Source organism: Gadus macrocephalus, chromosome 21 (assembly GCF_031168955.1).
Source record: "Gadus macrocephalus chromosome 21, ASM3116895v1".
Classification (NCBI taxonomy): domain Eukaryota; kingdom Metazoa; phylum Chordata; class Actinopteri; order Gadiformes; family Gadidae; genus Gadus; species Gadus macrocephalus.
Window position 1 is genome coordinate 12,762,222 of NC_082402.1, and position 22,117 is coordinate 12,784,338.

Below are 22,117 nucleotides of genomic sequence, written 5' to 3' on the forward strand. Positions count from 1 at the left end.
TCGCACTTTCGGACGATAGGACTACAGTAGAATGGAGGATTTAGACAGGCCTGTGGAAGTAAGCCGTGACTGATCTCCGACATCTACCTCTTCAGACCGTTTGTGTTTGCCAACGTTCCCACTGAACTCAAAGCAAACGAAAAATGGTTTGGAAATGTTGGCAAACTTTTGCCTTTGTATGTTCATTTTACCTCCATTCTATTCGGGGTGACGGGGGAGGGGGTCTTACCTTTGTTGACGATGGGCATCTTGAGGGGGATGCTGATGATGCCCACCAGGTCGCTGGTGGGGACCAGGGAGCGCAGGATGGCGCGGATGCGCAGGGCCTCCCCCTTCCCCTTGTTGATGAGCTGTCAGAGAGCGAGAGACACGGTGAGATCCACTAGGTTGACGTGCGTCTGAGGCAATGGCTCTTCCCCCGGCCTGCGGCGTCCACCTAACCCCATCCCTCCCCGGGACACTCACATGCTGCTCCGGGGCGCAGCGTCCCAGCAGGTCGATCAGCGCAGAGTAGAAGGACATGATGGCGTTGCCCATGTGGATGACCTCGCCTTCCTCCTCTCCAGGCCTGAGACACAAGGTGAGAGACGGGGTGTTCACAGCCTGAAGCACGACGCCCGAGGCACTCTCCAGTATTAAGTGTTGAGCAGATGTCTTCAATTCTTCTTTATCACTTGGCAAAAGACACATGTTGTCTAGGCCAGCATTCAGGAACAATGCTCACATCATTAAACAGATGCCTCTCTCCTTTAAAAGGCAACATGAATGTCGTAAATTGTTATATTATTTTATATCCTCCTCTTTTATAGTTTTATGCCATTTTGGCATCTTGTATGCAGCATTGATGCAACAAATTCCTTTATTGTGAAAGCTTGGGCCTAATCATGCTTTATCAGCTTGGGGGGGTAAGGGGGTGGGAGCGGCTGTATCTTCATCGTTGCCTTTGATAACGAACCATTTCCCTCTCTGTTTTTGCGCTGTGCCTAACCCTTTTTCTGCTGCTTTTCTTACGAAGCAACCAAGTTTTTTTTTTTTTTATATATATAAATTGCCGTCAATGTGAGTCTGGTTGTAGATGTTTTGTTGTTGTTTCGCAACACAAAAAAAAGATGCAGTGATTTTTTTTCCTTGGCTTCAAGAACGGCAACGCAGTGAACTCCTTGTTTTGGTTTAACGTTTTCGGGGGCGATCGCACAACAGAAACGTCTGAACTGTTGGTATGTTGCCCCATGCCGTGCCCGTCCCAGCGCCCTGCTCACCCAGCCGGGACGTCCGCGGCCTCGCCGCTGGGCAGGTCCAGGGCGGGGTCCTCGGAGATGGCGATGGCCTCCTGCATGGCGGCCAGCAGACCCTGGCCCCCCTCGCCCCTCAGGGCGGGCCCGAAGCACTCGGGCCGGCGGATCAGCAGCTTCACCACCACGTTGGAGTTCTCCTCCACGCTCTCGCCTGGAGGGGGGAAGGGGGAGGGACACGGGGACACCGTGATCAGGGCTGGACCGGAGCACACTCACGCTCACCCGAGCACACGCACAGGCAATGAACGCCGGTGTGTAAGAATTGGTCCTAAATCATTTGTCGTGCTGGAACAACTTTGCGTCAGGGAGTCAGAGTATGTAGGTGTGCTTGCTTATTATAATTTTCATGTTGGTAAAGGTATCATTACGTTCAATCGGGTTGCAATCTCCAACCTCAGGACTTGATGCTAGCGTACTAAATCATACAAAGAGCACCTGTCATCTAAAGAATCATTTTAATATCAAAGACTGACAACAGATTCCATATCCTTTTCTAAATCCAGATCCGAGTCATATTCTACACACACATGAATACGTGTTTCATTATTATTTTTGCTGTTATTAGATCAGAGCTTCCACAAAGCACCATTGTAGTTAGTGCAGGGCAGGGGAGCCTGTTCACCAGAAACATGCTCTCCCTCGCTCACCGTTGCTGAAGACGGCGAAGCGCAGGAAGGACAGGTAGCGCTCCCCCTCGATGGGGTTCCAGCCCAGGTCTGGGTAACCCTTGGCAACAAGCATGGCGCAACTCTGAAGACCACAGCCTGCCAGGTACATCACCACCTAGACACGCACACGCACGCACACGCGCGCCCACACACACACACACACACACACACACACACACAGTCAGACTGGCTTGCAAGGACTGAATACTTATGGGAATTTAATGGCCCCCTCTTCCCACTGACACAATCAGGAGCGGCAACAGACACGTCTGCTGAGCCAGCTTCTGTTACTCGACCGGAAAATGCCATTCATCATCCTTTATGAGGACGGACGGTTTGTTGGCGACGGTCCCCTGAGTGGTTTAGTCATTCCAAAATGACACCTTGACGTTTCGGCGATTTTGTGAAGTTGTGCAGAGTGAAACTTTCTAAGAGAAAGGTCAGCAGCGTGTCCCCCAGACCGCCGGGCTGCGGCGGGGTCCACCCACCTTCTCCAGGTCGGGCTCCTCCAGCGCCAGGGCCAGCCCGTTGTTGTCCATCACGGAGGAGGCCGCCACGTCCAGGGGGGTGGAGCCCCTCATGGCCTCCGAGGCTGCAACGCCACACACCACACACACTCAGTCAGCAGGGGCGAGGGGGCGGCATCAAAAAGGATTGTGAAACAAGACATTTTATGCTAATATAAACATTTAATTGTATTTCCCATCTACCCTGATGGGATATTTTGGAATGTGAAATACTATTTTATACTGTTGCCATGGTTACACGTACAAAATGACAAAGAAGAAAATACATTCAAGTCAAACCATTTCCTTTCCTCTCTTGGCACTGGACCCAACACATGGGTAATTTAACAGTCAAAAATTATAAGCCGACATTTTTAATATTACATATCAATAATATTGGTGGATCATAACAATAATGATGAGCATGGTGACGTTCGAAATGGCAGCAGCTGCCTTTTGCTTTACTTGTCTGTACACAACAATGACTCATCAGTCCTGCCCAGCCCGCCTAAAGGATTCCCTCACTACATGACAGTCTGGGTGAACTAGGGCTCTCATGTGGAGGCTCTCTCCACAGGAATACCAAACCTTCATCGATCACAGTTCAACAGAGGCACAGAGGGTTGGAGAGACCGCAAATACATTACAGAGTAAAGTACTTCAGACCAATTGTGTGTCTGTTGAACTGATATGCATATCATGATATGCTTATCATGACATGTTTATCAGGATATTGTGACAGTTTGACCACTGTCACTGTCTGTTTGACTGCCTATCAATAGCGCGCATTGATGGATAGTGTATGAACAGCAAACCTTCAAGCTTACAGTAGAGTCAAGCTCTTTATTCAAGCAACAAACACTGACAAACAATCTCTCCCTCTCACCATGGCTCTGTACTGCAGACTAAAAGAGACAGGGTGGGGCTGAGGTGTTTAAATATGGTGTCGGGAAACACCTGCTGCCACTGATTCGCCCAATTTGGGCCAAACCATTTTCCCTTGTGTCAAAGGAGGACACTGGACATTGACATTGGACATTAATGAGCGACAAGCCGAAATGCACTAGTGAAAATCACTGATCTACAAGATGAAATGAACTTTAACATGCATGCTGTATTTTTGATGAGTTAAAAAATGCAAAATGCCACAGTATTATAATCCCCCTGTTGATTGAGCCTGTCTAGTGGGAGGGGCCATGGGGTATAAATAGGGTGAGCTGCTGTTCTTCCGACAGTCTGCTGTATGCTGTTGCCAGAAGAGGTGGTCTGTGTTGAGCAGGGTGCTCAGCTCTCCACGAGATGCTATATATCTACTGAGATATTTGGGGGTTGGCCTCCTCTGTATGTTTTGCACTTATCTGACACTTTGGGGGAATAAATGTTGTTAGAAACCGATTTGCAACTGTGTGCCTTGCCATCCTTTGGGTTTGAAAGTCTGGTGTATTAAGGTTACATTACCTTCACCCGAGGCGGGGTGTGACATATGTATATCATGATTAACATCTCATGATATACATATCATATGTATATCATGATATGTATATCCTGATATGTATATCATGATATGTATATCATCACATGTTAATCATGATATACATATCATGATTGAACATGTCATGATATGTATATCATAACATGTTTATCATAACATGTTTATCATGATATGTTTATCATGACATGTATATCATGATATGTAGATCATGATATACATATCATGACATGTATATCATGATATACATATCATGACATGTATATCATGACAGTTTATTATGATATGTATAACATGACCTAACCTATATCATGACGGCCACAAACTAGGACACCATTCTCTGATGATCAGTGGCTCACTATGATCGCTTTGCCTGCTATGGTGTTGAATGTACAGTGTTGGCGTTGGTGCGTGACTGGGTTGGTCCGGTATTACCCAGCCCCACGCTGCTGTTCTCCAGCAGGTAGCTCAAGTGGTCGAACATGGCCTTCTGGTTCTGACGGCTGATGCGGCAGAAGTAGCACAGGAAGCGACAGCAGCTAGCCACCATCTTGGGGAAGGCAATCTCCTGTGGAAGGAACAAAAGGAAATAATCTAAATGTAATCGTGTAATTTCATGCAAGGACACATTTGTATGGATACAGAAACAACAGTCAATTATTCTTCCTCTCTTTGTACATTTGTTATATTATACTTGTCCTACTTTGTGCCGTAACAATACATTTTTGTTTTTACATTACTTGCCATTTTGACGATGTCAAAGGCCAAAGTAATCCCGGTAAACAGTGTGAGCGGTTCTTTGCACTCTGCCATATGCTGCCCCGGTGATACTGTATATGGCCGCTGTAAGTGAGCTGCACGTATCCAGTGACGGTAAATCAGGTCTGCGGTTTACGGCCAGGGTGGGACGACATGATGAGATTCCCAGAGCTGCCACCCACGATGACCTGTCGCCCTGACCGCCTGTCCGTCTGCCCACCTGTCTGCCTGACTGCCTGGCTACCTGACCGCCTGGCTACCTGCCCGTCTGTGTTTATCTGGCTGCCTCCTCTCTACTGTATGTGTCATTGTGTCCGTTTGTCTATGTGTCTGTCCTATCGACAGACATGTCCGTCTGTCTGTCTGCTTCTCTTTCTGCCTGCGAGGGTCCACTGTTCTGTTCTTAGATCCGATTCACAACTGGCACCCGGAGTGGCACTCAATCACCGCCGCGCTCTCGCTCCCAGCGCGCCCCAAATAGGGAACCGGACCGTTTCACCTTTCAGCTCTACCTTTAATGCCCTGCTCTACGAGCACACCCTCAGTCATTCACACGCTCGGAAAACACAGAATGCTTGGGAATAACACAATTTATTGTAAAACGCATCACGATCAGTTGTTTTGCAATGAGTCTTTTTCTGAGTGCCATGTGTGGTTTTTGTGTCAGATCTTCGGTGATCAGCCTGGCTGGGGGAGACCTTGACACAGCAGAGTACAGTGAGTCTGACCTGAGACTTGTCCCCTCCCAGCACGTTGACCATGACCTCCATGACCGTCTCGTGCATGCCCAGCACCCGCATCAGGTTAGGGTGCTGGTAGAACACCTTGTTGTTCATGATGTCACTGGCAACACACACACAAACACCAATTATATTATGAGCACGGCAATAGCCTTCATTGAGACCAACAGTGGGATCTAAAGTAGGTAAGTTTTCATTTATTTTTTGGATTTGGATTGATTACCGCCCGATAGCTCATTTGTGGCTTTTTTGGGCACATAATAAACAACATAATGAACAAAAGAACCAATTACACAATATGAAATATATACACATCACTCACACACCCAAGCACCTGAATGTGATTAAAACAATCAGTGGGAAAAAGATTTTTTTTTTTTTTCATTGTCACACACACACACACACAGACACAGACACACACACACAGACACACACACACAGACACACACACACGTCCCGTAGGCTCACCCCAGCCCGTCGATCATCAGCCTCTCCTCCTCCTTGCCCATGCGCACCGACAGCAGCGAGCGGATCTGGCCCAGCGAGGCCAGCAGGTTGATGGCGTCCTGCACCGAGGCGGCGCTGATGGTGTAGCTCTTGCGCATGGCGCGCAGCAGCTCGCCGATGCCGTCGTACTGCCGCCGCAGCAGGCTGAACATGACGCGCACCAGCTCGGGGTCCTGGATGTGGCACTCCTGGGCCCAGCTGGTGATGGTCTGGGAGATGAGCTCCTTCAGGTTGGCTGTGGGGGGGGACAAGGGGAGAGGCAATGAAGGCAATGGATGGTGTCACCGGTATGCATTGTTATCGACGTGACGCTCTACGGCCCCTGTTGAGGGTAACTGTACCATTGTTCTGGTGCTAGTAAATCAAGAGTTAAAATGGATGTCACTGTCTCAACCTGGGTTCTTGTGTCACTATGTTACTAACAAGTTATCCTTATATGATGTAACAAACATAATAGAGGGGGGATAAGAAAGTCAGCTAACTGGATTATCGCCCTGTCCAATATTACGCCTCACGACTAGAACTCTTCGTGAACCGAGCCGATTATCTTCAACTCGGAAGGGAAAACACTTTAAGCAAAGAAAAAAATAAAAAAACTCAACTAAAAACGAAAACTTTGAATGCAAAGTCACGCGTCACGTCGCCACGCTCAAAGCTCTGTTGGAGGTGCACATGGGGGTCATGAATAATATGAATGTTAATGTCTAAAGTAATTAAACGGAGCGCATGGCACGAAGAAAAGGGAAATCACACCGGCGGCAATACAGGAGTGTCTGTCAGGATATAAAGACGTAGAAGACAAACGTCTGTTTGTTTGGACGTGGCAGCAGACTTCCTGGATTCCACCTCCCAGCGACTACTGTATCTACCGTCAGCTGAGTCAGGGCTCCGTAGCCAGGATGCTATTTCATCCTTGACACAAATCAATTCACACGCGCGCACACACACACACACACACATACGCACACACACACACAAACACACAAACGCACTCTCCATGATTTCCTACGAAAGACTTAGAAGTAGCAATCGGAGGAGGATGCAGAACGCAACAACAGCACTTTTGAATCAAAGTGAGGTGTGGCTAACTGGCGCTCTGTAGACGGCAGCGCCAGTCCAACCAGGGTGTCTCTTGTGTGATCCCATACATCACGCAGCCATCGTTTCAGACATTCATTCATGGATTCATAGATAAAGAAATATAAATGACAAAAATTGTGTTCCCAAAGGCATGGTGGTAAGTTACTCTGGAGGGAAATGGATGGATAAATAAAAAAACCTGATGGCGCTTCTCCAAGCCATTGCTCTTCTGGGCAAACTCCATGATAAGGAGTAGTTGTGGAGCACATGGGGCCTGAACATGCTCCGAGGCAAACAGCAGTCATTAGGGGGACGATGAGGGATTCAGCGGATGAAGGTAGAGGGAAATAACTAAATAAAGGCAGGAAAGATAAAATATAAACTGCAATCACAGTTTTAAGATGCAGAACCTGCATCAGTAGTCAAAATGCGTCATGGTTTCAGACCCACAAACAGGGCTTTTATATTTGTTCCTGGAGATGGAGAACTAATGGGTTTTCTCTGAAAAGTACGATGAATCTTTCAAACTTTTTATGAAGAAAATGCTTTCTGGAATTATGTTTTCTACTGATGTTAATGATTTGCTTTATTAACTTGACAATAACCATTAATGAGAAGTACATGACCTTACCATATCATAGCAATGATATAGGGGGATAAATACGTAATGATAAGTTAACTGTTAGAATGAACGCTTTCCGCTCACTGAGATAACCCGAGTGTTACTGGATCAAATCGTCTTAGGACTTGTAGAGCTAGTTCTCAATAAGGAAAGGCGGTCACATCTAAGAGTCATTGCGTTGAAAGAGATTACTCAAAGTAAGCCGAGGATAACCTGCAGTGTTGGACTGAGGGTAATGGAGTCAAGAGAAGAATAATGAGCTTGGTTCAGTACACATCCCCACACAAGACTTGAAAAATGCATCCTAGAGTATATAGTTAGTATATTATTCATGACGAATGAAAAACATCGACAAAGGCTAGAATAATACAGACTGCAATAACACAGGATCAAATACTGGATGTGCAATTGAATTATCTTCTGGCTGCAGCTGTATTGCCAATATGCCTGACAACAGAGAGAAAAAATAATTGACAGAACAACATTCAAATTGCAGCAGTGAATGCAGCTACGTAATTTGAATTCGGCCGTGATAACCTCATTGGATATTAAGAAGCCTTAGATTAAAGCCCCTGCTAAATTACTGAATGCAAATGTGACGAATCCTTTGGGGGAATAAATGTTGTTAGAAACCGATTTGCAACTGTGTGCCTTGCCATCCTTTGGCAAGGCAGTCACAGATAATTCAAAGTTAATTTGATCAGTTAGGCTTCCAATTATGATTGCCATAACACGGTTCTCATGAAATCCGAGCGAGAATTTTTTTGTACTGTTTTTTTCGTGGTAATATATTCTTATGTTGACCATTACAAATAAGTCTCAGAAAGTCAGCCATACCATACACATGGTTTGGGACACAGCGTTGGTAACAGTGTCTGACATGCCTTCTTGTCGGTAAGAGGTCTGGATTGACATGCAAGCACGACCAATAACGGACCGTTTGCTTAGAATGGTACTTTGAGCAAATCAGACCCAGGGTGAAACAAAACTGACGCAATGTGTCAACAAGATATGCTTTTCAAAATCAAACAATGGCTTATCTCTGTGGAGAAGGCGAAATCTGTTCTGTGTGATAACGCACAGCATTCACATCCGACCATGACAAAACCCCTATCGCTAAAGACAATGTAGAAGCATTTGATTGATTAAAGATTTTAAAGACCTGGGACTGATGCGTTTCAGGGTATAGAACAAATGCCACCGTTTATTTGAGCAGAATTGAGAAAATGCACTAGAGTAGCGAGGGAGAGAATCGTTTTCACCAGCGTGAGTGCTTTAAATATTATCGGAATGCTGCCAAACTTCATTTTTTCCCGACTTTGTGTAACCTCCTTGACTAACGGTCTAGAACGGGCCTTAATTCAAAGAGAAAATGATTAGATAGAGCCACTGCCCTTACACAAAGGGGTTATCAAACAAAAAATGAGGACATTTATTAAAAGAAAATCATAAAACAGCGAATTGAACAAAGAAATCTCTGTCAATCCCCCACCCCCACTCAAAAACCACAGGGTAACCTCCTAGAAGCCAAGCACTGCTGTGGCGTCACTCATTCAGCATCCCATCCTCCCAGTTGAATGCCCCACTCTCAGACACGACACAATGATTCAAGCCTACGTTGACTAAGTGTCTTTCTATGAAAGATTCAAATCGTCTAAGAATCCAGGCCACCCTTATCTTCTTCACCCCCTAACCCCCTCCCTGTATGGGGCGCCGCGGGTTGGGTCTGGAGGGGTCGCGGTGCGAGATGTGAACACGGGGGCACTTACTAGGGGGGGGGAGCTCCGTCTCGGTGGGCTCCTCCTCCGTCTTCTGCGGCTGGCCCTTGATCTTGTAGACCATTGCCAGGAGCCGGCCCTTGATGGACATGTCCTTCTCGGCCTCCTCCTCCTCCACGGGGATCCCTGTGGGGGGGGGGGGACAGAGGGGGCACAGGGGGGGGCTTAACCGCTGCCCGGGGTGGGGGGGCGCGCTCACCGGACGGGGGGAGCATGGCAGGAAAACATGCTATGTGCAATTGCTTTGGTTCCTAATGTTCAGTGCACCATCTCCATCAATAATAATTGCCTAGACAGTAGAGCTTAAATGGGTTAAATGTACTACACTATTAAGGATTTATCCAATATGTTGTTGTGTACGTTTTTTTTGCGAGTTCATTTGCTCATTGGTAGATTCGTGCGTTGTGTTTGTTCAGGTGGAAACTAGTCTGTGTGAGCGCTACAGTGAACCAGCAGGCAGTGCAGCGCTGTGGGCGGGGCGCCGTACCACAATGCAGCCGCAGCTCGTTGTGGAACAGATTGAGCTCCCCCTGGATGTCTTCGGGACAGGGGCAGTCCTCCCCCGCACTGAAGTTCAACAGCATGTTGATCTACAGAAGATGGGTGGGGAGGGCAGAGGGCAGGAGGGGAGGGAGGGAGGGAGGGAGGGAAAATCTTAGACTGAATGTAATTGCTGGCCATGTTCTCTTCCTCTCTCTGCTGTATTACAGGCGTGGTACATTACTCTTATTTCTCCTAGGGGTCAGGGGACCTTGCCGGTAGCTGGACAAGCAGCCAAAATGTGTCCCCTAGTCAACAATCATAACAACTTTATAATGAATGTCTATGATTTGGTTTTCATGGTTTAATATATTTCATAGAAATATATATTCTCTAATATGTCATCGTACGACACAAGAGCAATGACTCAGTAGCAAGAACTGCCTATTTATTTAACTTCTCCTCTATCTTGCAGAGCTGCGTATTTAATTTAGCTTCTGTCTGAGACAGGCTGTCTGGATCAGTACAGGCAGTTCACTCAAGTGCTGTTTCCTAGACTTAAGAAGTACTCAGTACTTCTGGTAGTCTAGTAGTTCTAGCTACTTCTTAGAACTAGCTAGCTTCAAAATAAGACTACATATGAGACCTTCCTCGCTGGCGCAGCAGAATGCAGCAGAATCCTCTCCAGCAGATACGCTGCTCTATTTCTGGCCCGGGCCTTTTAATAAATCATGGGAAGAACTATGAACCATGTTTGGAATAAAGTGCATTCACACCTGCTGCTGACCTCTATTTGAAACTAAGGTCTAGGACACAGCACTTGGGTGAACTGCCTGTACTGATCCAGACGGCCTGGCTCAGACAGGAAGCTACGCAACTCTGCAAAATAGGGGGGAAGTTTAACAAAGAGTTAGTTCTGGCTATTGAGTCATTGCTCTTGTGTCGTACAACGACATATTAGGCAATCTATATATTTTTTACGAGGTATATATTAAAGTTTAAAGTATTTTTATAAAACCGTAACAACCAACATATATCATATACACGAATTATAAAGTCATTATTATTGTTGCCAAGGGAACACATTTTGGCTGCTTGTCCAGCTGTTGGTTGATTTCCAAACAACTCATAGGTCCCCTGCCAATGCTATGAGAAATAATAGTTATGATCCAGGCCTTCAATACAGCAGAGGGAAATACATCTACTGCTGTTTGAGAATTGTCAACAGATATTCATTAAAAAAAGTACTCTGAACTTTTTCTACTGAATTATGGGCTGTACTGACTCTCCACACATCTTCCGCGTGTTCACAGCCTCTTTTTTCTTTCCTATAAAAATACGATTCAATCTGTTACGTATTGATTGTCACCCACAGTTATATTTGCATAAGTTAATGAATTCGTGCAAACCAGGAGATTCCTACTTATATCCTATCCTGATATATATTAATACCTAAACCTTAAAGTATATTTAAAAACTGGAAGGGAATTTAGTGGTGTGGTGTGTGTTCACATTGCGAGCCTGTTCACAGTGCGAGCCTGTTCACAGTGCGAGCCTGTTCACATTGCGAGCCTGTTCACAGGGCCAGCACACTATCCCCTGGGAGAAGACATTTTTTTATTTTTAAATGGCAGGTCACGTTTCATTAACCAGTAAAAGTGTTTTACTTTAGCCCCTCAGCTCTCTGGTGCCCGTTGAGAAATCATTTTGCAGTTAAACAAGGGTGGAACATAGCCGTAAACTATGACCAAGTCGAGTTCAGTATACTCCAAGACATAAAATAGATTCATTTGATGGACAACAGACAATTGTACTTTACTTCTGATTATGTTGTTAACCCCTCAGACATGGCAAATCTGTTGTTCTATTTTAAGTATGGGCCGTTCATACAGCTCGAAAGCCTTGAAAACAGTCACGGGAATGAGTCTTATTCCAAATGCAAAAGTTTGTCGGAGGTCAGAAAACTCCCAGATGCAACCAAACCTTTTTTATTTCACGTATTTATAGAACCTTGTAAAATCATAGCCCTCCATCTGATATATATGCAGCAGGGGTGTTTGGCAAAGAGGATTAGCCCTAAGTGAATCACAGGTTCACGAAGGTTACTATTAAAACCATCTGGCATTTATGCGGTGAAGATGAGGATTACGAAGTCTGTGGTGGCTGCTGAAGACGATGCAGATTTGACGGCTGATCAAAAAAAAATGCAACAGATGCATTCTTTGCTGTAATAAAAGCGACTCTTTTACAGTCTTTGTTGACCACTGTTACTGATTATGGATGCATTATGAGAACAGGGACAGGATGAATCTCAGGGAACGTGCCTCCAAATACTCCATGTTGGACCGATGTGTGATAGAGACTTTCTTTAGGTTGCGTGATATTGCAATTTAAGACATCTGACAAATATGGAGGTTTTGAGGTCCTGTTGACCATCATTCTAAAAGGACAATATTAGTCTGGGTTACAAAACCACTAAGTGAAACGCATCTCTCCGGGCTTCACTTAGACATCCGCAACCAATATAATTTGTCAAAGTGACTTGTGCCAATTCTGCCTAAGAGCATCGGGTCTGTTTTAAAGGTTCACAGAAGCCGTAGCACTTTTGTCTTTGAGATACAAAATATAGTAAAGTACTTGAATGGCAATTCACTTTTTTTATTGCCAAACTCCGCACTGACGCAATATGCATTGATTCCAGAAGACCAAAGTTCTGTATTGCATTGTTTAAGAGTATGCTCACGCTAAACACTAATTTGGCAGAATCGATACAACAAACTATCTTAGACTAATATATTGATAACGAATGTTACATTGATTGGCCAGATATCAGTATTGTCCTTTAAAGATAGGATATTGTCCTTGAAAGATAGGGTAGGCAATCTATTTCAGAAGCAAGTTCTCTTCACGCCCTGACTGCAATCAAGTCAAATGGTGTGAGAAACAATACAAAACAACCCGGTATGTGTTGCTGTCGCAGGCCTGCAATAAGCCAATCCAATCATTTGGCCTGAATGAAATGATTAAACGACCTCCCTGTCTGTCTAATTTTCTACCCAGAACTCTGCGTACACTCTACCCTCCTCATTGAGCATGACCGGAGTCTTCCACAACGCTGGGCAGACCTATTGCCAGAGCTAGTGAGCCAGTCATGTGTTTTGGCGGAAGGCTTTGGAGGGAGTCCTGAATGGAGGGCGGGGAATTCCTTCACTTTCAAATTCTACCCCTGGCTGTTTTTTCTACAATTGCCTGACCTAGCTTTAAGTCAAGGTTATGGACCTGAATATCATGAAGAAAAAAACATGAATTGACTTATAATGGATGTAGTTTTGAATTCTAATGCTACGGTGTACCTGCGACAAGCCTACATCTTCGGGACACTGTTGAATCAATGTACGGTGGACATAACAGGGATCATGCTGGTTGTTTATCTTTTGCTGCCAGGTCACCTGTTCGTGCGGGGGCGAGCGGAACTCCCTGGTCTTCTTGGCAGTGATGGCGGCGGACATGTTGAACGCCAGCATCAGCTCGTTGTAGCGGAACTTCTGGTTGTACTGCAGCTTGGAGACGAAGCTGTCGGAGAAGGAGACGATGGCCTCGATGCGGTGCTTCAGCTCGCAGTCGCAGAAGTAGTGCAGCAGCTCACACATCTGGGGAGAGGAGGGGGGACTCTACTGTGAGAGGCCACTGATGAACAATCAACTAACATGAGTTCATGCAGTAATAAGCCCTATAATATAGCATTAACATAGGGGTTAGGGTTAGTGTTAACCCTAATACGATTCTAAAATTTAATTTAAAGTTAAGATGAAAAGCATTAGGTAATGATTAATAGTCCATCATTTAACTTTGAATTATCTGTGACTACCAACCATGCAACCATTAAGTCAATGAATGGTTGATAAATGCACATACGGTAAAGTGGGACCAGAAAAAGTGTGAACGAGGTGATTGAGTCAGTACGCTCCTTGCTCAACTTAACGGCCCTCACGGGGGCCCCTGAGAGACCACTTTAGTACCATCTTATCTGAATGAGTTGAAGGAGTGTGAAACACTTCCACAGCATCAGCAGTTGCCACAGATGGACGTGTTGAAAATAGTGTGCTTCTGTCCTGGAGGGAGTGCGCGTGTGCACGATTATGTCCTTTGCAAAACGTTCAATGTGGAGGTATTTTGGTATTGTAGCACAGAGCAGTTTATTAATCCCAGGAGCCCCCTTAACAGGAACCCATGCGGTGAGAGCTGGGAGGAGAACACGAACAGACGTGATACCCGGAATAACCGACTATAATGCTGCGTCAGGGCCTTCACTTATGGACAAAGTTTACATTTAGTTGATAGCAAAGACTAAGGTAGGTGTGTGTGTGTGTGTGTGTGTGTGTGTGTGTGTGTGTGTGTGTGTGTGTGTGTGTGTGTGTGTGTGTGTGTGTCTATGGATGCGTGTGTGTGCATGCCACCGCCGCCCCTCACCTGCCGCTTGACGGGCTCAGGCAGCGTCTTCCCCAGCAGGCCCTTCATCAGCGTCTTCCCCTCCTTGCCCTCCTCCTCGCCCGCCTCCACCGCCTTCTCCTCGTTGCTGCTGGCCTCCTCCTTCTCCGCGCCGGCCGCCACGGCCCCCGCCGGGGCCTCGCCCCCCTCCCCGCCCGCCGCCTCCGGCTGCTCCCCGAACACGTTGGGGTCCACCATCAGCAGGATGACGCGCACCTCGTCGCTGGTCAGGGCGCCCATGACCAGCAGGGTGCCGATCAGCTTGAGGATGGGCACGAACTGGTACTCCACGCTGCCGCCCACCGGGTCGCGGATGTGCGTGCCGCCGCCCTGCACGGCCTCCGTCAGCATGCTGATGGCCTTCTCCTTCAGCGTGCCCAGCGGGATCTGGGGGCTGTGCAGCAGCTGCTGCCGGGGCTTGGTGCTGATGATGCCCACGGGGTCGAAGTGCACCCGGGGCTTGAGGCAGGTGCTGAGGCCCACGCCGGGCAGGGAGTGGCGCTTGGACTCGTCGGGGAACAGCTTGATGGAGCGCGTCTCGTCCGTCACCGGGATGATGAACTCGTTGTTCATCATCAGCCGCGCCTCCTTGGCCGTCTCCAGGTGGGTGCTGTCGGGGGGTGGGGGGGAGGGGAGAGGGGGAGGGGTGGGTGGGTCACAAGCGGTGGTTGATTGCAACACAGTTTGAAGTGACTTTTATTCATTAACGAGATTGACAGAACTAATGAAAGTCAGGTTTTTTAAAACAAATGTTTTAATGCGATCAGTAACCATTCCTTTAATCAATACATTTCAAATACAGCAGCACATTACAATGCATTGGCTTGTGGATTCTAATATTTAAGCACAAGTAAACAATGACACATGAATGTAGGCAGACAACGAACACTAATTATTTTGATGGTTTGATAATAAATAATATAAAATGATGACGCATTACGCTCTAACGAGGACACGAAGGCGGGGCTTCACCTAATGAGGAAGTTGTAGAAGCCCTCCCTCAGCATGCCGGAGAGGTATTGGTTGTCGATGGTGTAGAGGATCTGCGATTGGTCCAGGTGGCTGCAGAGGGCGTGGGCCACGCGGGTGTTGCCCAGGGCGCAGAGGGCGCAGTACAGCTTCAGCGTGTGGTAGTGGAACTTCCTCAGCTCCTCGTTCTCAGACAGCTCCAAGATGTCCATGCACCTGGAGGGCCGAGGAGAGAGGTGGAGAATGGAGGGGACGGGAAAGACGGGATATAAACAAGGCTTTAAATGATGTCAACCAAAACGCCCTATTTACCAATCATACACAAAAGGCCCTTTGGTTGGTCTTTATCCTTTCATCCCATCAAAGTCGTGATTCCGCGAACAACAAACTGGCTCAGTTTACGTCAGCCTCGGGGCTGTCCTCGTCATCGCGGACGCAGGACACGGGAACATCTGGGTGAACAACAGACCCAACCCCGCCCCGAACGGCCCTGACCTGTTCTCCTCGGGGATGTGCACGGCCATCATCTGCAGGGGCTCCAGGCACTGCACCACCCAGCCGTGGCGCTCGCTGACGCGCGCCGTCTCCACCGTCAGGAAGATGTTGGGCATGCGGCTCCACAGCACCGCCACGATGGACTGCACGTCCAGCCGCAGCGGGCACTGGGGCACCGGGTTGCGCAGCTCGCTCTTGAACATGGCCGACGACAAGGGCATGGCGTCCTGCGGGGGGAGGGGCGGGGGGGGAGGCATTGGGGGAGAGTAGGGAGATGAAAGACAGGAAAAAAAGCGCTGAGAATGGGACGCATATGTAGATAGATATACTATGTGAAAACAGATTATATGAACAGTGTGTTTACATTATTGTTTTGACTTATTAGCGTGAACTGGTGTGCAAACAGTGCCTCTTTGCCTTTAGGAATCGTTCTTGCTACTTTTTGGAAGTAGCATGAACGTGAATGGTAACAACAAATCTTTCTTGCCTGCTAAACTGACTGCACAAGATCCAACCAATGCTTCTGACAAAATAGTGAGGCGGATGCATCGGCAATGGTGCGTGTGCACAGATGAAGGTCAGAGTGCGAGTGTGATGGGAAGGAGAGGTGATGGAGGGGGGACGGGGGGAGGGGGGGATGGGCGGTGGGAGGGCACACCTTAATCTTGTCAAACTCAAACTGGAAGAGGTTGGCGCTGGTGGGTCGCACGAAGACCGCCGGGAACAGCTTGGTGTTGGGCTCCACCTGCGTGCGAAGCGGCAGACGAGTCAGACAGGATACCCCTTGCTCCCCCCCCCCCCCCCGCCCAAACCACAGTGCCCCACACACATCCCTGCTCCCCCTCAACACGCAGAGGGCAGCGGGGGGACTCTTTGTTAAAGGGTAATCACACTTAAAATGTAAAATGTCAGTCGAGGCGAATATCCCTGAGATGCTTTAGAATTCAACGGTGTTTCAAATGCCAGGCCGATGCCCATCACGGGGTTTAACATAAGCCTCGGAGCACTCCCAGAGACGGGGAGATCGGGAGAGACAGACACTAAGAGACACACAGTGGGTTTCCCTCACAGGGCTTCCGCCTGGATAAAGTGCCACATGAATGCAAAGGCAGGCGGATCGACACTGAGGAATGCAATGCAGAGAGAGAGAGTGAGGAGAGAGAAAGGCATCGGGGGCCTTTCAAACCACAGGAAGCACGGATGGGATCGCTTTCAGCCAGCACACAAACAGAATCGGAAATAACACCACAGGAGGTGGGGGCGGAAAATCTTATTGTAAACCATCATTCCCATATTTTGAGGAACAGAGGGAAAAAAGGTCCATCTTACAGCATAGCTAGAGTGATATGAGTTGTAACCATGGCAACACTGTCAAAATCCACTACCGCAATGTCTTAGAATAATATTAGAATAATATTATATTTATTGATATTTTGTCTTCGTTACTTGTCTATTCGCTGCCCTTTTATCAAGCAGGTGGAGGCATTCCAATGTTTAAATCAACACATTTGGTTTGAACACTTGGCCACAATTCAAGATCAAACAACTTCAGCTAAATCCTGATTTAGGAAAAGCCCCCACATACAATCAAACATTAATATAGGTCTTGTCTTGTCAGTGTTTTGTTTTTTTTATGTTGTTGTTGTTGTGGTTAAGGGTGATGTATATCTGTCTATTCACGGAGAACAATTTCTCCAAGGGAACAATTAATTATCTATCTATCTATAGGATATTCTCAATCAAACTCCTTCCCATGCATTCTCTGGCCGCAAGACGAAAATATGAAGTTGTAATAAGATGCAAGGCCAGGTATGTGCGTGAGCGTGAGCGCGTGTATGTGTGTACCTGTGCGTGCCTGCGTGCGTGCCCTCATTCATGCGTGCGTGTGTGAGCAGGTCACCTGGAAGACGGTGGGCAGCTCCTTGCCGTTGGCCGTGAAGGAGACGAAGCCGCTGGCCAGGTCGATGAGGCAGCCCACCTCCAGGTCGCTGCTGGCCCGGCCCGCCGCCGAGGAGCCCGCCGCGTCCGCCCCCCACACCATGTAGCAGTTGCTCCTCTGGATGCTGGCCGGGGGGGGATGTACGGGGGGATGGAATGGGAACCAATCAATGATTGACAGGCGAGATAATAATAATAATACATCAAATTTAGATCACCCGAACCAATCAGGGCAGAGCTTCACTGATTGACTTTAGCTGGGCGTGGTCTTAAGTCTGAATAACCACACGAGTCAACTCGGAGGCCCGGTCAACCCAAAGTCGATATTCTCACAGCGAATTTCACTCACTCCTAGCCGACTGACGGCATTGTCAATTCTTACCTTAACACTCACATAGAATCTCTTAAATCTTCCCTACAGCACCTTTCAAATGGTACGTCATGAAAATATACAAACAAAACAATCCAGGTCTCTGATGATGAAATCTCCAATAGTTAATAAATAGCAACCATCCACTTCAAATAAATGTCAGCAGACGATATACATAAACCACACATGACAGCGGCTTGTAAAAGGCCACATGTGACAGTAGGTGACGGTGCTATTACTAGCTTCAGAGTTAAAGGAATGTATTCACACAGCGTCCTATCTTTGATGTGTGGAACAGATTGATTCGCCCCTGCCCCTACCCCATGTACTGTGGTTATTCTCTCATTAACATTCAATCTTCCCCCCCCCCCCCCCCCCCCCCCGCCGGTAAGTGGTGTTTTAAGTAGATTAGAATCTGGTTTAATTTCCAAATGGACTGCGTATCGCCGTGAATCCGAGCTACTGGTGTGTCCTCTTAATATCTAGGAAAACAAGAGCGCTTGTCTACCTCCTGTTGTACTATTTGCAATATCTTTGTTATGATATTAAGATGAACGAATGTTTTATGTCTCATGAATCTGCAGTCTCATGTTCTATTTGCTGATGGCAGATGGTCTGCCCCTCTCTCCGTTCAGCAGATCTCCAGGCGACCTGGGTCGGGCAGATTACTGCCTTTTATCTAATACGGCGCGGGTTCAGGATGACTAGATTACCACGGTGGCTGTCGCTGATGTGCAACGGTCTGTTGAGTCTGCTACTGCAACGGTATTAAAAAAAACTGGACTGTGTTGTTTGTTTGAAGAAGATCAAACACCTGCACTCAAAGCTTTTGAATGCAGCTTGTTGAAAGATGTGTATTTGTTACTTCCGGCAGGATTTGGTAGCTAAAGTTAAACTTCCCAACGCAGTGCTCAGTGATAGCCATCAGGTTTAGCTGCTCTGATTATTGCTAGGCTCCAGAGGCATCTTGGTCTTTGCCCGTTGATAACGCTCCTTGGAAATCAATAATGAACCGAGAGGTTCCAGACTAATACGCATTTGCGAATTGGTCTGGCCATGTGAGGATAACCGCCTTGTACAACGGTATACCGTAGATATGAATCTGCTCACGATGTGTGAAACGCACGTGCCTTCGTCTACTGCCAGGCCAGAGGGAGGGTGAGGAGTCTTACCTCTCGTGGACGCGGCCCCGCTCGTCGCCCAGGGTTACGGTGACCGTGCGCGTCTTGCTCAGGCTGAAGTTCTTGCTGTGGTAATGGTAGTCGGGGGTCACCCAGCCCACCCAGATGGACGCGGGGTCCTGCCCTCCGAACACCCTGACCGTGTGGTGGTACTGCGGCCGCGGGAGGAAGGGCGGTAATCAGAGGTAAACGCCAAAGCTAATGCTAATGCTGATGCTAATGCTAACACTAATGCTAATGCTAATATTGATGCTGATGATGGATGGGTGTGGTCACTTGGGACGGCAGGAAGTGGCTCACCGTGGTGATGCTCCCGTAGTCCACGTTGCCGTCTTCCTTGGGAGGCTGACTGTAAAGTAAAAAAAAAAAAACAGGTCCAGAATGAAGGGTATCCAAGGCGATATTTAGTCTGGCTTATTCCCCAATAGGGTCGAGAGCCCGAAGAGCACAGAGGATAATATCGGGACAAGCTGTCCGAGACATTTCCAAACTAAAACCTGCTATCCCCTCAGACTCTTAACTCTTGACCTGGAGTCTGTATTTTCTAGTTCCTGGTCACGTCCCTGTTGCCAACGTCTGCTGTGTACGAAGAAACGCTGGAACCAGACTCGCTAACCGTAAGCCCAGAGAGCAGCAAGTAACTCCCAAGCCTCAATATAAATAGAAGAATAAGCTTTGAAAGTAGATCTGTTGAGTCACCCCCAGCATATACCTGTGACTAAAGTGAAACACCAGAAATCACATTCAGTCGCAACATTATAGATTCACCAAAAGTTGAATCCGAGTGCAGCACGACCCGATTTATAAGCTCATGCGCGATACCTAACATAATTAACTCAACTGGCCTACGCCAACGTAATTCATGCAATTGCTTTTCCAAAGGACTTCATTTTTAGCCTTTATATGCTGTCCCTGGGGCCCAATGTTAGTGTTTGGATACGCTCTAATCAAACAGCTTCATCAAAGCAATTATCTCTGCGTTCTAAACTCCTTTCACTGGGCAGTCCCAGGGAAAATCCCCCATGAAAAACATTATATCCCCAGAATATCCCCTGAATAACAAGCCTAAAGAGGAGAGCGCGTTCGCTCTCCTCTTTAGGCTTGTTAGTCATGGGATGGAAGGGATGGCTTTCCCCCTGGTCCCGGTAGTGGTCCCAGGGGGTGGTCCCGCCGGTGGTTCTGATGGTCGGGCTCACCTCAGCTTGGACGACTCCTCGGAGGGGGCGGCGTGGAACTCCACGGGCATGCTGAGTCTGCAGAACACCATGTCGTTGTTGCTGTTCTGGGTGCCCAGCGTCTTGTGGGTCACCTTCAGGCACGGGGGGTTGTCCACCGTGCCGTCGATCCTCGTGACCTGGGCAGGCACACGGACACACGGACACACGCACACACACACACACACACACACACACACAATCGAACAAACACAAGCAAACAGAAGCAGGGACAGATGGGTGAAGGGAAACAACAAGGACGTTTTCAGTGTACAGATAATTGGTTAATCACCATTAGATGCTGATTGGATAATCAGTCTAAAGTACCGTATTGTTCATTCAGTACTTAGTGTTGCACATACAGCGCTTCAAACTATATGGTCAAACAATAGAATATGCAATCCTGTTAAAACATATCAAATATGATGGCATCACGCCAAAATACTGTAATAATTTCCCATTCATTCCAGCAGAGATAAACTTAATAATTCACAAAACGGGAAGCTATTAAATATAAGGCTTGTTAGGGCCAGCCTAAGGAACCGGCTGTAATGTGTCAAAGTGTCCACTACCACCTCAGCTTCCGAGAACTTAAATGCACACCAAAGCGCCTAGAACATGATGCGCAGATAAATAAATAAGGGAGCCAAGTTAAGTCTGGATGTACTATCTTACAAATGGACTCTCAATCATATCATAGGATGTTAAATCTTGTTTTGAACCCCTAAACCCCAGGCTGGATGTGGTTTGCTTGCGTGCCCCCTAGCTCACCTCGATGTGCGTGTGATCCTTGGGCACGTTGACGAAGGTGGGCAGGCGCTTGCTGAACCACATGGTGACGTTGCGGTTCATGTTGACGGCGAAGGGTTCAAATCCCTCCTGGAGGCCACACATGGTGTAGTACTTGAAGGTGCTGGCATCCTTGCCCAGGTTCATGCGGCCGATCTGGGACATGCCCAGACTGCACACGGGGATGAAGCCTGCCGTCCAGACATGAAAAGAAGGGGAGGAGGGGAGGAAGGAAGGGCGGAAGGGGAGAAGGGGAGGAGGGGAGAAGGGGAAGAGGGGAGAAAGGGAGGAGGGGAGAAGGGGAGGAGGGGAGAAAGGGAGGAGGGGAGAAAGGGGAGGAGGGGAGAAAGGGGAGGAGGGGAGAAAGGGAGGAGGGGAGAAAGGGAGGAGGGGAGAGGGGAGGAGGGGAGAAGGGGAAGAGGGGAGAAAGGGAGGAGGGGAGAAGGGGAGGAGGGGAGAAAGGGAGGAGGGGAGAAAGGGAGGAGGGGAGAGGGGAGGAGGGGAGAAAGGAAGGAGGGGAGAAGGGGAGGAGGGGGAGAATGGGAGAAGGGGAGGAGAGGGGAGAAAGGGAGGAGGGGAGAAGGGGAGAAAGGGAGGAGGGGAGAAGGGGAGAAGGGGAGGAAGGGGAGAAGGGGAGAAGGGGAGGCCAGGCGGTGAATGGGAATCAGAAATCGCAGGTGTAGTGCAGTAAGTTGAAACTAGACACTGAAAAATAAATCCTAGTAAAAACATCACAAATGATATAACCT

The 22,117-nt window shown here is 47.7% G+C and overlaps 1 protein-coding gene across 5 annotated transcripts in view; it reads right to left on the reverse strand.

Moving 5' to 3' along the window:
• Positions 1 to 22,117, reverse strand: part of ryr3 (ryanodine receptor 3) — a 109,439-nt gene that overhangs the window by 39,860 nt on the left and 47,462 nt on the right. For all 5 annotated transcript variants that reach the window (XM_060041700.1, XM_060041699.1, XM_060041698.1 and 2 more), the window contains 20 exons: positions 21,351 to 21,559; positions 20,562 to 20,719; positions 19,666 to 19,714; positions 19,357 to 19,517; positions 17,777 to 17,939; positions 16,535 to 16,621; positions 15,877 to 16,103; positions 15,385 to 15,597; positions 14,395 to 15,022; positions 13,374 to 13,574; positions 9,932 to 10,034; positions 9,436 to 9,570; positions 5,926 to 6,199; positions 5,446 to 5,560; positions 4,394 to 4,526; positions 2,452 to 2,555; positions 1,943 to 2,078; positions 1,260 to 1,446; positions 466 to 568; positions 230 to 350 (listed from right to left, as the gene is read on the reverse strand). In XM_060041700.1, the coding sequence (XP_059897683.1) occupies positions 230 to 350; positions 466 to 568; positions 1,260 to 1,446; positions 1,943 to 2,078; positions 2,452 to 2,555; positions 4,394 to 4,526; positions 5,446 to 5,560; positions 5,926 to 6,199; positions 9,436 to 9,570; positions 9,932 to 10,034; positions 13,374 to 13,574; positions 14,395 to 15,022; positions 15,385 to 15,597; positions 15,877 to 16,103; positions 16,535 to 16,621; positions 17,777 to 17,939; positions 19,357 to 19,517; positions 19,666 to 19,714; positions 20,562 to 20,719; positions 21,351 to 21,559 (3,507 nt within the window). The remainder of the gene's footprint in view (positions 1 to 229; positions 351 to 465; positions 569 to 1,259; positions 1,447 to 1,942; positions 2,079 to 2,451; positions 2,556 to 4,393; positions 4,527 to 5,445; positions 5,561 to 5,925; positions 6,200 to 9,435; positions 9,571 to 9,931; positions 10,035 to 13,373; positions 13,575 to 14,394; positions 15,023 to 15,384; positions 15,598 to 15,876; positions 16,104 to 16,534; positions 16,622 to 17,776; positions 17,940 to 19,356; positions 19,518 to 19,665; positions 19,715 to 20,561; positions 20,720 to 21,350; positions 21,560 to 22,117) is intronic.